The 17,486-nt window shown below is 30.8% G+C and overlaps 1 protein-coding gene across 1 annotated transcript in view; it reads left to right on the forward strand.

Annotated features, from left to right (window-relative positions):
• LOC111054060 (homeotic protein female sterile) overlaps positions 1 to 13,629 on the forward strand; it is a 70,588-nt gene extending 56,959 nt beyond the window's left edge. The window contains exons 17-21 of the mRNA XM_039432525.1: positions 3,947 to 4,092; positions 4,705 to 4,869; positions 7,497 to 7,624; positions 9,300 to 9,453; positions 11,847 to 13,629. Coding sequence (XP_039288459.1) covers positions 3,947 to 4,092; positions 4,705 to 4,869; positions 7,497 to 7,624; positions 9,300 to 9,453; positions 11,847 to 11,912 — 659 coding nt within the window. The 3' untranslated portion in view covers positions 11,913 to 13,629. The remainder of the gene's footprint in view (positions 1 to 3,946; positions 4,093 to 4,704; positions 4,870 to 7,496; positions 7,625 to 9,299; positions 9,454 to 11,846) is intronic.
• The last annotated feature ends 3,857 nt before the right edge of the window (positions 13,630 to 17,486 follow it).

The raw sequence follows: 17,486 nt of genomic DNA on the forward strand, positions 1-17,486 counted from the left end.
AAGAAAAGCTTTGAAATTAATGAGTTGAAAAAAGAGATTTGAGTGACAATGATTTCAAAAAGAGGCACACATTCTGATTGCCGTACATATGTTAATTTTCTGACCTTACTGTATAACAAGTATATATATATATATATATATATATATATATATATATATATATATATATATATCTTGTTATTCTGTATAACAAATATGTTTCTTGTTATACTGGGTTACAAATATTTTATAATGCTGTACACTTTAGTTATACTATATAACAAGATGAAATGTCTTGTTTCCTATTTGGAAACTGGTTGCAGCCTCATGGAATGAGGCACTGATTGTAACCAGGAAGCCTCATGGAATGAATGTTATTTTCAAATGAGTAAGAGTATATAATTTTTGATAAATGAGGAATTCGAGTGAATTGAAGGTGAAAACATCAATTAAAAGCGGGTTGTAAGTTGATTTTTTATCAGGACATTTTCGTGTGACGAAAAATTGTGTTTATGACAAACCTTCTACACTGATGTCTAAACTGAATCGATTCTTGAAGCATAGTAATCTAATCCAGTCAACTGTCAAAAATGATATTTTATCTTTATTGAAAATGCTTAAAAGTGGGGGATGTGAATACACGGAAGATTATTACGGTAGAATGGAACATTAACTGAGAGAAAAATAATACTTCCATTCAAGAAAACTAAGATTCGTGAGAAGCTTGAGGGATGAAGAGATAGTATAATTTATGAATCGAACTATGCTAGTCACAGAGGAGGTTGAAAGAGATGATGAATTGATTTAAACTGAAGGCTGAGGATAGAAAGAAATTCATTGACAAATAAGTGAGAATCTTAATCCTAATCTTCAAATTCAAACCCGAATTTCACCTCATAGGTATTAAAAAAAAGCTATGTGAGTGTCCAACAAGGTTTCATGAGATTATTTCAAATTGAATTATTGTAATATTTCAAAACAGATTTATAAGCTTCACCCAATTGAGGAATGCATGTTTATTTATTTAGGTATGTTTCAATAAGATACATCGAATGATGTTTTTATAAAATTTTAAATTTTCATAAAAATTATCCTGAAAAATAAATTTACATAAAACTACTTTCCATGAGTCGAATCCGTGAATTTCAATTGAAGCTGTTCTCACGTATGAGATGAGGTACTTTATCCTGCAGTAAAAGTACAGCAAGGTGTTTGTAGGACTCCTTGGGAAAATACGCATGAATAAAAACAAATTTATGTAGGAAATTTGTTTATTATGTGAATAAATATGATTCACCAAAAAAAATGAGGTTTGGAAGTTGATGGAGTGTTGCCTAGAGTGGTGAACAGGGGTCTGAATGATATGAATAGTTACAACATATTCCGTATATCAGAGAACGGATGTTCAGGTGGTAGACCTGATGGTGGTGAGAACTGATGATTTATTGAACGAGCGTAGTGTTGATGTGAGGCTCGAGTCTCTGTCCGTCGTTCTTAGTATGTTGAATTTCGAATGCTCTCAATAAACTTGAGATCAATATATTCTTTGAACCATTATACAGATCGAGTTCAATATATTCTTTGAACCATTGTACAGATCGAGTTCAATATATTCTTTGAACCATTGTACAGATCAAGTTCAATATATTCTTTGAACCATTGTACAGATCGAGTTCAATATATTCTTTGAACCATTGTACAGATTGAGTTCAATATATTCTTTGAACCATTGTACAGATCGAGTTCAATATATTCTTTGAACCATTGTACAGATCGAATTCAATATATTATGTGAACCATTATACAGATCGAGTTCAATATATTCTTTGAACCATTGTACAGATCGAGTTCAATATATTCTTTGACCAATTGTACAGATCGAGTTCAATATATTCTTTGAATCATTGTACAGATCGAGTTCAATATATTCTTTGAACCATTGTACAGATCGAGTTCAATATATTCTTTGAACCATTGTACAGATTGAGTTCAATATATTCTTTGAACCATTGTACAGATCGAGTTCAATATATTCTTTGAATCATTGTACAGATCGAGTTCAATATATTCTTTGAACCATTGTACAGATCGAGTTCAATATATTCTTTGAACCATTGTACAGATCAAGTTCAATATATTCTTTGAACCATTGTACAGATCGAGTTCAATATATTCTTTGAACCATTGTACAGATTGAGTTAAATATATTCTTTGAACCATTGTACAGATCGAGTTCAATATATTCTTTGAACCATTGTACAGATCGAATTCAATATATTATGTGAACCATTATACAGATCGAGTTCAATATATTCTTTGAACCATTGTACAGATCGAGTTCAATATATTCTTTGAACCATTGTACAGATCGAGTTCAATATATTCTTTGAATCATTGTACAGATCGAGTTCAATATATTCTTTGAACCATTGTACAGATCGAGTTCAATATATTCTTTGAACCATTATACAGATTGAGTTCAATATATTCTTTGAACCATTGTACAGATCGAGTTCAATATATTCTTTGAATCATTGTACAGATCGAGTTCAATATATTCTTTGAACCATTGTACAGATCGAGTTCAATATATTCTTTGAACCATTGTACAGATCGAGTTCGTTAGGCTAAGATTGACTAGCTCCTTTTTCCTTTATAAGGCAAGAATAGATACGTGCTTAATATCATTATAATTATATACCACAGTATGTTATACATAGAATCAACTATCACTAAAGCAAATAATCTTGTTAGTCATTGTAATACCATGGGGGGGGGGAGCTCACACCAAATGGAAAGATGAAACTCAACATAGAAGGTAGAATGGTAGAATGATGAAGACTGATGATGAATGCAGTATGCAGCCGTTGAAGTCGCAATATGTGCTGGTGTAACATCCGAATTGAGTTTTCTTGGACAGAACGGAAGAAAATCATGGAAGAGGCAAAGACCCACTTTGAATTTTGAAACCACAGACGATGATATGAATATGAAAAGAAATTTCATTAAATCAAATGTATGATTGAAATCCATGGAAATTTTTCATGGCGTGATTCCCAAATTATTGTAGCCGATAGAAGAGAAAATGATTCAAATCTAATCATCTGGTAACTAGATCACAAACTGGTAGAGACTAGCAGAACATGCTACACAAAATATTCCAATCAGTGAATATAACAAAGCAAACTCTTGAGAAAGTTTGCTCTGCATTCTTCAATGAGTAATGATCAATCTAGATTTTAAAGACAAAGGTTTATATTTCAATACAGAGGACATAAGGATATAATTGACTAAACATCTGTATTCTGCAACTTCAATTGACTTATTCTATGATTGCTAGTTTAACAAATATTAAAAATTCTAATTCAATTGAAAATTTCATAGCTGTAGGCTCTGTATTTAACGTCTGTTATTAGCCTATATTTCCGAACACTCAGTTCTTTCTTTGAAACGAAGAATTTTAATAATTGAGAGCGTGCTTTTCCACAATTCATGTTATTCTACTTTGTATAAGAGATAGAATCAAGAGTTTATCTGCCACAATATTACAAAATACATCGACATCGTCAGGTTCCACAAAAATAATATTATTTTACATAATTTTAAATTGTATATTACAATTTATTTTTTTGTAGTTACTGATAATTCATTAAACCAGTAGAAGTCAAACAACATTTACTAATATTAATGATACTAATATTCACAACATTTACTAATATCAATGATGATACATGATTCAATTAATGAATGAAAGATGTCGCTAGTTTCAAAGTTATCAATTCCTCCAACTATCATATACTTGCTAAAAAACAATACAGGGTTTTGGTTGATTCTTATATCCTTTGTATAACACTAAAAATTAGACTCTATATGAATAAATGTCATGTTTGCTCTGCATAGGCTTTCTTATGGAATTTCTATGTTATGTGAACGTGATGATTGAACGGTTTTTGCTGTTGATATGTAGGTCTGTTGAGTACAACAATGCCGCTAAATCAGATGCCAATGTCAGCAGTGATACCAACATCCGGCACAATGGTACCAACTACCGATCTCAACAAGAACTCCACTGCTACCAATCCAAATTTCGGGCCTTCTTCCTTCAAGCCTAAGGTATGCATAACTTTGCAGCTTCATTTTCCATCAAACTTCTATGTTCTCGTCTCTTCACTACCTATAATGCAGATCAAAGAAAAGTTCTACAAGTATTACCTTGATCTACACATATCATTTATCGATTTCAAACAAGCCTTCGATAGTATAGTGAGGGGTGAGCTATAGAAAGCACTGAAGCAGTATGGCTTACCTAACAAGTTGATTAGGCTTGCCAAAATGTCAGTGAGCAAGACTTCGGTCATGGTAAAAGTGGTTTTAGAAAAAGTAGAACTTTTGAGTTCAATTTTAGAGTGCAGCAAGGTAATGGACTGTCTGCACTACTATTCAATATTGCATTACATAGTGTGATTGATAAGAGAGGCAACATTTTTCATAAAATGTATCGAGTATGTGCTTATGCCGATGACGTAGCCTTGATTGAGGAAGAGAACTAGCAACATCTTCACAGATCAATATTTCTCATTTCAATTTTTTTAATTTTATCCAACAAATTTTTTGTACACTCTTTTACTTTTGTATATTAGTATATAGTCTTTTGTAAACCAATTTTTGATAATCTGGATAAATTTCAAGTGAATATTAAAGAACTTGAATGATTTGTTTTTTCAGCCTGTAGAACAGAATGTGAAGAATGCAAGTTCGTGGTCTTCGTTGGCTCAATCTCCGCCCCCCGCAGCGGTGGTCACTGCCCCTCAACCCGCCGCTTCTTTGAAATCATCAATGGCCGACAGCTTTCTGGCATTCAAGAAGCAAGCTAAAGAAAATGCCAAGAAGGTTAGTGACTGAATTAACAAATCTCTAGATAAAGCCCAGTTTTCAATCCATCTGCAAATGATCTAGACTGTAAGTTGGTGAACATCGATAATTTAATATTTTTACTACTCAAATCCATTTTGAAGACTAGTCGTTTTCTATTTTTATTTTCAAATTCGACCAATAAAAAGAATAATACATTCTTCTGGGGTCAAAAATCTTTGTTCAAAAATAATTCAAATTACATAACCTGACAACACTTGCCAAATCGTCAGCTGAACTTGTGGCAGATGTTGCCGTGAATCCTGGTTCTGCAATTTAAATTATTTTTGAACAAATATGGTGGTATTGACTACATCAATGTCTTATTCTTTTCATTAGGCAGAAATACCACAACAGGTCTTCTACAATCGAACGTTGACTACATAAGAATTGAAATAGAGTCATTAAAACCAGAAAAAAACTAGAATTACTAGTTAGTCCTAGGAATGACGAGCAAGATTTATTGCTAATCTTACTTTGAATACTTGCTTAATATATGTGTATCTTATAGTCCAGGCAATGAATGCTCAAGAAAGGGTATAGAGGGAAAAGTTTGGAAGACAATTTTTGACCCCACAGTTCTGTTTAGGGTAGTGAGCAGGTAAACATATCAAAAGTCCCCACCCCTACCCTCTGTGCTAAGGGGGTGGAGGTGGTTCAAAGGTATCATTTTTTGGTTTCTCGCATATAACTAGAAAATTATGCATTTTACAGACATGACTATTCTATACGAAATTGAAGCTTACATAATTTCCTACAATATTGATCTCACAACTTTTTCTATATCTCTTTCACTTTTCGAGATATCCGCTCTAAAAGATGTGACATTTTTGAAAAGAAGACACTTTTCCCTTCAATTTTTTGCTATTTTTGCTCTTATAAATTTTCGAATATCGATGGGAAAAATCCATGCTGTTCTTGAACCTATAGAGCATCAAATTCTCTTCAATTCAGTTGAAGTAGTTTTCTCCCAACTAGTTTTCATTAAGCTACAAAGTCAAAAATTGTGTTCCAGATGTTCTAGGCTCAAATTTCATTGTCAAGTGATCAATTGTTACAAAATTAAAATTGCACCCCCACATTGAATCTGCTATAACAATAGAAGGAAAACATTAAGTAGTAAAATAATACATCAAATTGAAGAGAAAACAAAGCTCTACAAATCTACGGTGAGCACTCATTTTTACGATGCATTGTTGGAGAGTAACATAAAAAAAAGGATTGAAAGCTGTTATTCTAACAATTTTACACTTTTTAATGCGTATATCTCGAAAACTGTTGGAGATATCACAAATCACCACAGAACAAATATTGTAGAGAATTTATCAAGCTTCATTTCTGAATAGTGAGTCATGTCTATTAATAGCATTTTTCTCTAGATATGAGCGTGTAAGCAAAACATTGAAAAAAATTAACTTTTAAACCATCCTCATCCCTTTAGCACAAGGAGTAGTGATGGGAAATTTTGATATGTTCACCCCCTAACTGGTCCCAACAAAGCTGCGAAGTCAAAAATTGTGTTCAAAACATTCTCTCCAAATTCCATTGTCAATTGGTCTATTTTTTCATAACTGAAGATCTCACACTCAACACTGAAGCTGCTGCAACAGTCGTGGGGATGTGCGTAAACTTATGAAATTATACATCAAATTGAAGAGAATTTGATGCTCTATAGGTTCAAGATCAGCATGGATTTTTCCCATCGATATTCGAAAATTTATAAGAGCAAAAATAGCAAAAAATTGAAGGGAAAAGTGTTTTTTTTTTCAAAAATCTTTTACAGCGGATATCTCGAAAAGTGAAAGAGATATAGAAAAAGTTGAGATCAATATTGTAGGAAATTATGTAAGCTTTAATTTCGTATAGAATAGTCATGTCTGTAAAATGCATAATTTTCTAGTTATATGCGAGAAACCAAAAAATGGTACCTTTGAACCACCCCCACCCCCTTAGCACAGAGGGTAGGGGTGGGGACTTTTGATATGTTTACCTGCTCACTACCCTAAACAGAACTGTGGGGTCAAAAATTGTCTTCCAAACTTTTCCCTCTATAACACTTCGTTGACTGGGCTATTACTGTTTATGTACAAATACAGATATAGCAACACTAGCATCAACTGATGAAAAGTGAAATACGCGTGTTTGTTGCGCATAAGTCGTAATGTACTTGTCTTCATCTGATAATTACTTTCAACTTCTTTCCCTACGTATTAAATTTGTGTAGAATTATTGTAACCATAATTTTATTCATAACACATTCAGTTCATATAAATTGATACTTTTTAGAAACTTTCATTACAATCAAAAATCGAAATAGATTTGTTCATTAGTATTTTATTGTAGTGAATATAAAGTTAGTATCATAGTATTGCTGTGAGGTGTTAACACGATACTCTTTCTTTATGTAATATCAACATTAACTCCTTAATAAAAAGAAGTACATTCTAACTGTGAAGCAATTACAATATCCACTATAGCTTATAACTTTACTGCCTCATTAGTGTTTTTATTTAAGCTTTATCTTTATTTGGATTGAGATTTTCCAATTCTTCTTGATGCTGCTTGATACTCCTATAAGCGTTATTTAATTAATATTTCCTTTACAGCAACGGGCTTTAATAGAACAACAAGAAATGAGAAGAGTTCAAAAGGAGCAGGCAGAGAGAGAAAGGATGAGGATAGAAAACGAGAAGAGGCGAGAAAGAGAAGAAGAGGAGGCACTCGAAAAAGCTAGGTAATTGTTTGATATTTTATTGTTCATATTGTATGATTGCTTACCTTCTTATTAATGCAAAACCACACTTAGCTATCACTTGAAGTCATGCAATTTAAACAGAAATATATTTTCTAATTATTTATTGTTACATTATTAATCTATCATACAATAGGCCTAGTCGAATATTTTAAATGTAAACACACATTGTGTGGTACATCATTTTAGGCCTTTTTAAACCAAGGAAGATGACATCAATTAAAATGTTCTATGACACTTTTATCTAAAATGGCGGCTGATTACAGTTCTAGTTTTTAAAGAAATAATTGATAAAGTTCAATTAGGCGCCATTTTGGATACAAGTGTCATAGAACATTTTAATTGATGTCATCTTTCTTGGTTTAAAAAGGTCTCTAAAATGATGTACCACCCAATGTGTGTTTACATTTAAAATATTCGACTTACAACCCCTAAGTCACCCACCCCCTTATGAGGGATTGAAATTCAGTTGTACGTCAAAAGATAGAGTATTTGACCAATAACTTATCCTGAAAGTTGCAATATTATATCTACAACAGTCTCCAACTTATTGAAAAGTTGCCATACATATGACTCACTCTTTATACGTACATGCGATACATACAGAGTGGCTAATAAGTTCGAAAACGGCTTAATACTTGACGGTGGGTGTGATTGGGGATCCCACTAAAACTATAAATACTACTTTACTATAACTTCAAAAATCTGGTCCGCCATCTTGAATGCAACTTTGTTTTTTTAAATATGAAGTTCGTCATGCGATACATGATTTCGATATGGAATTTCAAGAAGAAATGAATGGCGAACACCGCATATCGATATCTCAAACCATTTCAAATATATTCACATTATTAATCAATACTATTCAAAGCAGAAAGGGAAGAAAAGGGCTTAGTATCTCATAAAAAATGTGATTTCAAGGTGGGTGTGATCAGGGACCCTTCTCATATTGAAAATACTACTTTACTATGACTCAAAAATCTGTTGCCTTTTCAAGGCAAAATGAATGACGAAAACCGCACATCGATATTTCGAACCGTTTGGAAGATATTTACATTACCATGCAAATCAGAAATGAATAGATAAGTGATTAATAATGTGAATATCTTCGAAACGGTTTGAGATATCGATATGCGGTTTTCGCCATTCATTTATTCTTGAAATTCCGTATCGAAATCATGTATCGCATGACGACCTTCCTATTTAAAAAACAAAGTTGCATTCAAGATGGCGGACCAGATTTTTGAAGTCATAGTAAAGAAGTATTTTCAGTTCTCTCTTTGTTTATGAGATATTAAGCCGTCCTTGAACTTTTCACCCACTCTGGATATGTCTATTAATATCAATCAACGTAAACAGAGTTGCAATAATAAAAGTGAGATCAGTTTCATTTTGCAGCCAGAGCGTTGGATTTTGGGGCAAGAAAAGAACTAATGGGGCAAGCGTTTTGTTCTATTGTGACTAATGACATGCGTTGACAGCTGTTATTGTTTTCCATTCCACTGGCATTGAAAGAAAGGTATTGTTCCTCCTTGACCGTTCCATGCCCCCATTGAGAAAGGTTTCACCCCAGTTGTTCTATTCTGATCATACCGTATTTAATTTTATAAATCAATGTAAATGAATTATTCTGATCATATTTAATTCTCTTGAACAGGAAAGCAGCCGCTGAATTATCGCGGATAGAGGATGTGAAGGCTTCATCAAACACAGAAGACAGTTCGAGCCCCGGACATTCGAATTCGGACAAGGCTGCGGCGGAAAGAGAGAGACAGAGGCTTAGAGAGCAGGAGAGGAGGAGAAGAGAGGCGGTGAGTGAAATTTTACAAATTTAAAAATGGATATATGACATGAGCCGACATTGCTGACATGAGCTCAGTCCGTATTGGGGGATGATGCCAGTCGATGGGTTCTGGGTTATAATTCTAAGAAACTTGATTAAATCTGTGAAGTTTTGGAGCTAGGGACGCATTTATTAAGACTTATCATGAGCTCAAATAGTTTTTTAAAGTATCTTGCTAGAAATATCGTGACGTTATCTAAAATGATTAAATCAGAAATTTATTGAGACGTATCAGTTCTAATTTCTTTTGAAATTATCTCGCTAAAAATATAACTATGTTGAGTGTTCGACTCCCTCCAACAATCCATAGATTTGATCTGTGCTGGTGTGTATATTCTCAAAGTTGGATTACAAGATTATTTATTCTATTCAACTAGTATTTTTTCTTTTGGAGTTTTCAATTTATGTTTTTTACATTTATTATTGAAAATGAAAATTGAAATCTACATGATAACCTGTTAGTTTGATATTTATTACGAGTTGATGATTTTTTTATAATAATAATATTTATTCGACCAATCAACATACATTGTACAAAATATTTCAGAAAAAAAAACACTCTTAACTGGTGTAGCAAACACCTTCGCATGCTATTTATTTTTTGGTGCTATTTATTATTCTGAATGTTCACGTACTAGTATTGAAATGAAAATTGAATAGTTAATAAATTACGAAGTATTAATAACCCAGTAACTACCTATGTACAGTCCCCGTCCTTCAGCTTTGCCTACCGGTGGAGGGCCTTACCCGTTAACTACATTGACCATTTAAAAAAGATTCTAGTAGGCCTATTGCTCCAAAAGAAACCAATAATTACATATATTTTTTGTCCTTTGTTCTTTTAATGTAAATCTACTGATTCGAAAGATAAAAAGAATTTAATGAGAATCAGATTTCATTTGTGTTCCCGTTTTGTTTCCAACACAATTACTCTCAAACTAACCATCAGAAATTGATGAAACTTTCATAATATGAGAGTTGTTAGAGTATGCCAATTGTGACAATTAGATTAAAAAAGTTATGAACAATTTCTTGTGAACGAGGTACTTAATTCAAGAAATTTTCGTGTCATGAAAAAGTTTTGGTTTGAGAGAAAATCTTTGGTTTGATAATTCGTGTATACATATTGCGTATGAAATGTTGAGAGTTGATTGAATTTATTAAGAAAATGTTTTCGCTGAAATTCTGCACAGCGTTAAACATATGCGCGTAACTATCACATCACGCTAAGCGGACGTTGAAAGAGTTTCAGTAAGATCATTAGCACTGTAGGAAGCCTCCCCCATATATAGGGCTCTGTAGGGAGCATCCTTCATCTATAGGGATAGTCGATCGTAGGGACAGTCATCTATAGGGAATGTCTGCCTATGGAAGCAAATAATTTAATGCTTATTCAGTTATAAACATTAAAATTTCTTCCAATTTTATTCCACATTATTGAAAATTAATAGATTTGATAAGACTTGCAAATATGATTTCTTCTTCCACAGCATATTGTTGTCTATTTGAACCAACGATATAGGCCTATAGGCCTAATAACACTAAGGCCCGGTTTCCGAAACGGGGCGTAGTCTCAGTAAAAGGACTAACGATATTTAAATTAAATTTCGAAAAACTAGGAAATTGAACACAAAATGAAATAAAGAGAAAATAGTGTAACGTTTCAGCTATTTTGAATTATTTAGGAATGTTTCATTTCGTCAAATAAAAACGTTTCCAATTATAGAAATGAGGAAATAAAGATTATCATAAAAACTGCGACTACGCCCCGTTTAGGAAAGTCAATTTTCTGACTCCATCTGTTCAAAGTCTAGAATCCCGAGCTCGGAAACCGGCCATTAATAGTTCAATTTACCAACAATGTAATTGATATTTTTCAACTTCCCTTGCAGAACAAATTATTTTCTCAAAAAACATTGATCTCAAAATCTATATTTATATTGTTTCTTATTTCAATGCGATTATTATTTTGGGATCTACACTGTACAGTGTTTATCAACGATTTCAACAACATTCTTAGTGAAGCACTTATTGGTTATCCAGCACCAATAACAAAAACCAATCAGAATAGTTCAAACAACTACTAGAATCATTCAGATTGGTTGACCAGTGATTGGCTAGGATTGGCTTTCAAAGTTGTTTATATAAATACGGTCCGTAGTTCATGCTTGGTTATTACTGAAGTAATAAGGCTCAGTATGAAATTAAATAAACAGTACGGCAAATTTCTTAAACTATTTAGTTTTGATGTGATCGTTTTTCTTAGTAGTGGTCAATTGATTTATATTGATATTTGTAAATGTTTTTCATTATTTTGATTGATTTGTATTTTATTTGACTGACTGATTTGGTGGTTTGCAGCTGGCTGGACAAATCGATATGAACATGCAAAGTGACGTGATGGCCGCATTTGAAGAGTCATTATAATGAATTTCATAGTTGAATTATTTGTTGATTGTAAATTATGGTTTGCTATTACTTATATAAATATTAAACCTCGAAAAGACTCGTGTAAAAAATTAAAAACAAACTTGAAAAGTGTGAGTGACTTATGAAATTGTGTATATTGTTTTGTGCTTGGAAGAACTACCGTAAAAACTATATTGAAGTCTCAGGTAAAGAACCTGTAAGTCATTGTAATATCTTTGTTATTAATATATTTATAAGGATAGCTAGTTAATTTAATACATTCAATTCGAATTTATTTTAAAATTTTTGATTTTTCCTGATGTAGAAATGTAGATTTAAAGTACAACATCGGCTTAGAATAATATTGTAATTATCGATAGTTGCGAAAAGTTGTTTATTTAATAGAAAATATCGAAAAAGCAATTAAATCTTCAAGTGTCTTCAGTTTTATCAGAACTGTTCGGTTTGTGACTTATCGAATTTCACTGCAAAACAATTTGAAGAAATATACTAAATCTCTGTGTCTTGTTCATTCGATATTTGCAGTGTTTGAATATATCTGACAAAAAAGTGTTCATTTTCTATTATCAATACATTTATGAATAAATCTTACATGTAACTATAACACTGATCATTGTAAATATTCGTGCCATATTCTTATGGCATAATCTGGTAGTTAATTATACCATGCTGTATACTCATATTGACATAAATTGAGCGCAATTTTTACCAGACAAACGAAACTGATTCACGGAAATCATTTTAACATCTTCAATCATTGTAGGTATTTTTATTTTCTAGTTGACATTTTCACTTAGTCACTGAAAATATATCTCCAATCCCAGTTTTGATTATATTTTTAAAATGTCCAGAACTTTGGATGTGAATTATTACTCATTTTTTTCTATCAAGACATGGGCATTAATTTATCGATTTCATAAATTGATTCATTAAATAATAACAGGGACATAAATCTCATTTTTGAGGTTAGATAGGTCTAGAAACAATATGTGACAATATTATTGTCTTCATTTTTTAAGATGTTACTATAATTATTATGAAAGAGAGTTCTCTAAAAACTTGAAAAAAGAATATTCATATTCTATTTTTTATTCAGATTAAATCTCTCAATTCATCACAAGGAGTTGGTTATTTATCATTAGAAATTCGATTTTGATCATTTGAACTATTTATTAAAGATTGGAGTTGGAAAATCCATTATTTTGCTTAGTTTAGCCTATAATTTATGCTATTACATAGGCCTATTTGGTAAAAAATTAATTTTATTAGATTATTATAAATCCTATTTATTAGTGACTTACCTAAAAAATTAAATTTTAAATTTCAGTTTTGGGCATAAGTAGCATTAATTAGGTTTTTTTTCAAAAAGTAAAAGTAATTCGTTTTAATTTCAAGTTTCATGGACTACTGCTTCACATTCTTAAAAAATTTAAATAAGTCTTCCTATTTGACTTGTTACCTTAAAAAATCTCCTTTATTCTTGTTATACAATGCATAGTTAATTCTAACAAAGCTTGAAACATGTAATCTACAATTGCAAAATTTATTCAATGGTAATTTTTGATAAATTAATATGATAACGAATTATTTCTAATTGTGATCCTTTTCAACCTTTTCTTCGTCCTTTTCAAGATGAATCTTGAATCAAGTGGACATTTTCAATTTTAACTGAGAATGAATTTCCCTAATGCGTTCTTTGTTAAAAAATTACCTTCCTATTAACTAGAAACACTTGAGGCTGTGCAAAGGCTAAACATAAACTTTCTTTCTACTCGTGATATTTTTCAAAGTTTTTCGATTTGTATATCATCAAGCTATCAAAATGAAAGAGTTTTTTCAGGAAAACATTTTTTCTGACCTTTAAATTTTGAGATATGAGCGCCTGAAGTTTGAATTTTTGGGACAGAACATTTCAAATTGATATTTTCATACAATTTTTGTTTTACTAGATCAACAATACCATGAAGAATCTATCATCTAAATCTCATGGATTTATCTTTTACCGAAATTGGAATGTTCTGTCACAAAAATTTAAACTTTAAGCGCTCATATCTCAAAAAGTAATGATCAGAAAAAAATGTTTTCCTGAGAAAACTTTTTCATTTTGATAGCTTGATGATATACAAATATAACGAATAGAAAGTTCATTTTAGCCTTCGCACAGCCTTAACGCTGTTCGGTACCCTTTTTTATTTTTATTTGAATTTGATAATCTTTTTCAATGTAAGATCATTATAAGAGTGAGAAAAAGTGGCAACTGACATTTTTAAGTGGTCTAATGAGCGAGTTATGGGGTTGTTGAAGTGCTAACTCCGTTTTCTTTCCAGACTCTCTTAAAAATTCAAAAAATGTATCTTTCCAAACTAAAACATTTTATTCGCCATATCGTTCATAAAAGTAACATTTTTTGTAAATTCGATAACTTGTTTATTTTAGCATTAATCGCGAAAAAACGCATATTAGAACAAAACCAATGGAAAATTCGAAACCGTTTATGATCTGGAAAGAAAACGGAATTAAGGTCTTCAACAACCCTTAACTCGCTAATTAGACCATTAAAAAATTTCAGTTGCCACTTTTTCTCACTGTTATAATGATCAACAATTATATTGAAAAAGATTATCCAATTCAAATAATAATAAAAAGGTGTACCGAACAGCCTTGAGTAAATGAAACAACTTGAAATGTTCTCTATTAATTAGAAAATTTATTATTTCAAGAATATATTTTTTCTATTTTTAATTGTTGCAAAAATTGAAAATATAACTTAGTTGGATTTAATTTTTCAAGATCGGTACCTACTTGATAAGAATTATTTTGTAATATTAATGAGTAGTTTTTATAGCTGCAAAGTATTCTTAATTTTGTTTCAACTATGTTATATTCCCAATATTTTAAATCAAGAACTTGGATTTAATTCCTAAAAATAACTATTTGGTTGTTTTTCTATTAAGCCTTAAAGATTCGTTATTATTATCTTGATTGAGTTTCAATCAAAAGAATTAATTCTCTGATAAAAAACATAGATAAAACTCTACGTACAATTATTGTTTTATTCTCTTATTTTACCCAAAAATACAAACATAGTATTAAGAATTAACATTTATTCCATTCAAATGAATTAATTAAATTCAACTGTAAATTATCAAGTCCCGTTGAATATGTTGAAACTAAAATATGATGCTGGATATGTTGGTAGTTTATTTTATGAAAATGACTTATAAATTGATGATTATCAACTGTAGCATTAAGTTTCAACCACTTAAGAAAACCCAAAAGAATTTCAAACCTTCTTTGCTCATTATCATTTGGGGGTTGAGTGAATTCATTATTCATATCCTACGTTTGTGCTTACTGTATTCAAATACTATGTAGTAAACTTGTAACATTTTTATAGTTTTTAAATAAAATGAACTGCCGTCAAATATAATATGTAAACTTCTTTTTATTAAATGGAGCAAATTTTTGCTAATTGTATGTATAGTATGTAAAATTGAATATTAAATACTATAAATGTGAGTGTTGAGTACTATTGTGAGAGTTGTAGAGATTATTACATGATGAACAAAATGCATACAATAGATTGTTTCATCTACAAGTTTTAGTTGTTTTCAAAGATTCTGCAAAATCACCAATTTGGAAGGCTCATACCATAGCCACCTCTAATACAGGTGGCTAATACTAGAGGTGTATTAGAGGTGGCTATGCTCATACTCATACTCACCAAAGTTATGATATAACTTCATCCATCAAACTAATATAATTTTAATTACTTCATTATATTATTGTCAATAATTGAGATAATATTTAGGTATTATTTTATATGAACGTACACAAATTGTTAGTAATGTACTTGTATACTATGATATAATTGTGTTTTATTATATTTTGTAATAATTTAAATAAATTGAATTTATTTTATTTTTTAATGCGTTTTTGCGAGAAGTGGAAACCATTTGATTGAAGTTCTAGGAAATTGCTAAAGACAACCTAAATCGAATTTTATTGGAATATTATTTTTTCTCGCTTGAAGATGAGTTGGATCTATTGTTCTAGCAGGACCTTAATGCAATTCACTTCAAGGAAAACTTAATTAGATCATTTATGTTGTAAAGAATAGTTTAGTTTCACTTTTATTTTAGTTTTAATGTCTTTGGTAATCTCCTAGGTTTTGGTGCTACTGAACAATGGAGGATTTTGTCTGTAGCAAGTGATATTCAATTAAAACGTTTTTAGCCATAGAATAGTTATTTAAGAATGTGAAATGTAGTCTCTTTTATCACAAGTTATGTAATATATTAATGAGAGTAATGTATTTCTGCAATAATAATAATAATAATAATATTACTCTTGTACATAAAGGCATGTATATAATTGAATCAATTAGTCGTATTAAGTTATTTATTATTATCATCATCATCAACTGGACACATGATTTGTAAAAAATTTTAACAATAGAATTATTATATTTAATATCTGATGAATTTGAGATTCATTCTTACTACTAGAACAGAATAGCTCTGTTACTTCAAACTGGAATATTATGAAACAGGCCATACTAGTATCAACAGACAATACTCACTAAACCACTTTTCAGTCTTCTCATAAAAATCATCGCTATTTATAATTCAAAAAAATACGCTGTGCGTTGCAACGCAACCTGCTCTTGAAGCAATTGTTTTTTAATTAATTTCATTCGCATTCTTCGCTCTTATTTATTTTAAATCAAAATGAAATTCCCGATTATTGAAAATCAGCAAGTACCGTACAGAAAAATTATTTTCTGTACTTTAAAGGTGAATCGTACCTTACATTTTTATATCGAATTATTTAATATTTTTTGAATGATTTTTCAGTAAATCAATGTGGTCATTCCATGCAAATGAGAATTTTCTATCCCTTACATAAAATTGTATCGTTTAATGAAGTTTGAAAAAAGAAAGACTTGATAGTTTTGGTTAAAATTATGATGGAAAAGTATAAAACTCTCGACCCTTTTTTTAATTATTTATAGTTCAAAACTTGTATTTGTTATGTGTTTCAATTCATGTATTGGACTTGATAAGTATTATAATTTTGTTATTCAGTGCTGCATTATTGAACGCAGCTCTGTAAATAAAAAAGATGTAAGAGAAAATTGTATTGCATGGATGGTCTCACCAATTGCGGTGTTGTTGAATCTAAGTGATATCATATTGAGTAAGGACTTGTAAAGTAAATGATATTGGAAAAATAATTAATATTATCATGAAGTGCACATCAAGTGTGAGAAGATTTAGAAAGTTAAAATCATTACATGAGTCCGAAATAATCTCTCAACCAAGAGAGATTATATTTTAGAACTTTTTTATAATTTGTGTGTATCATTTTATAGATAATTCCTCTGTGAGGAAAGTGAAACAATAAAATTATTGCAATTATTTGTTTTATCAAAATCATTTCATCTTATTTTATTTCTACTGAATAATTCCTAGAAAAGTGAGTTCCTGAATATCATGATTATCTTACTACTTGCAATTTATTTATTATTTTTACAAGAAATCACTGACCGGGAGAGAAAAACTAAGGATA

This window comes from Nilaparvata lugens, chromosome 7 (assembly GCF_014356525.2).
Source record: "Nilaparvata lugens isolate BPH chromosome 7, ASM1435652v1, whole genome shotgun sequence".
NCBI classification, from domain to species: domain Eukaryota; kingdom Metazoa; phylum Arthropoda; class Insecta; order Hemiptera; family Delphacidae; genus Nilaparvata; species Nilaparvata lugens.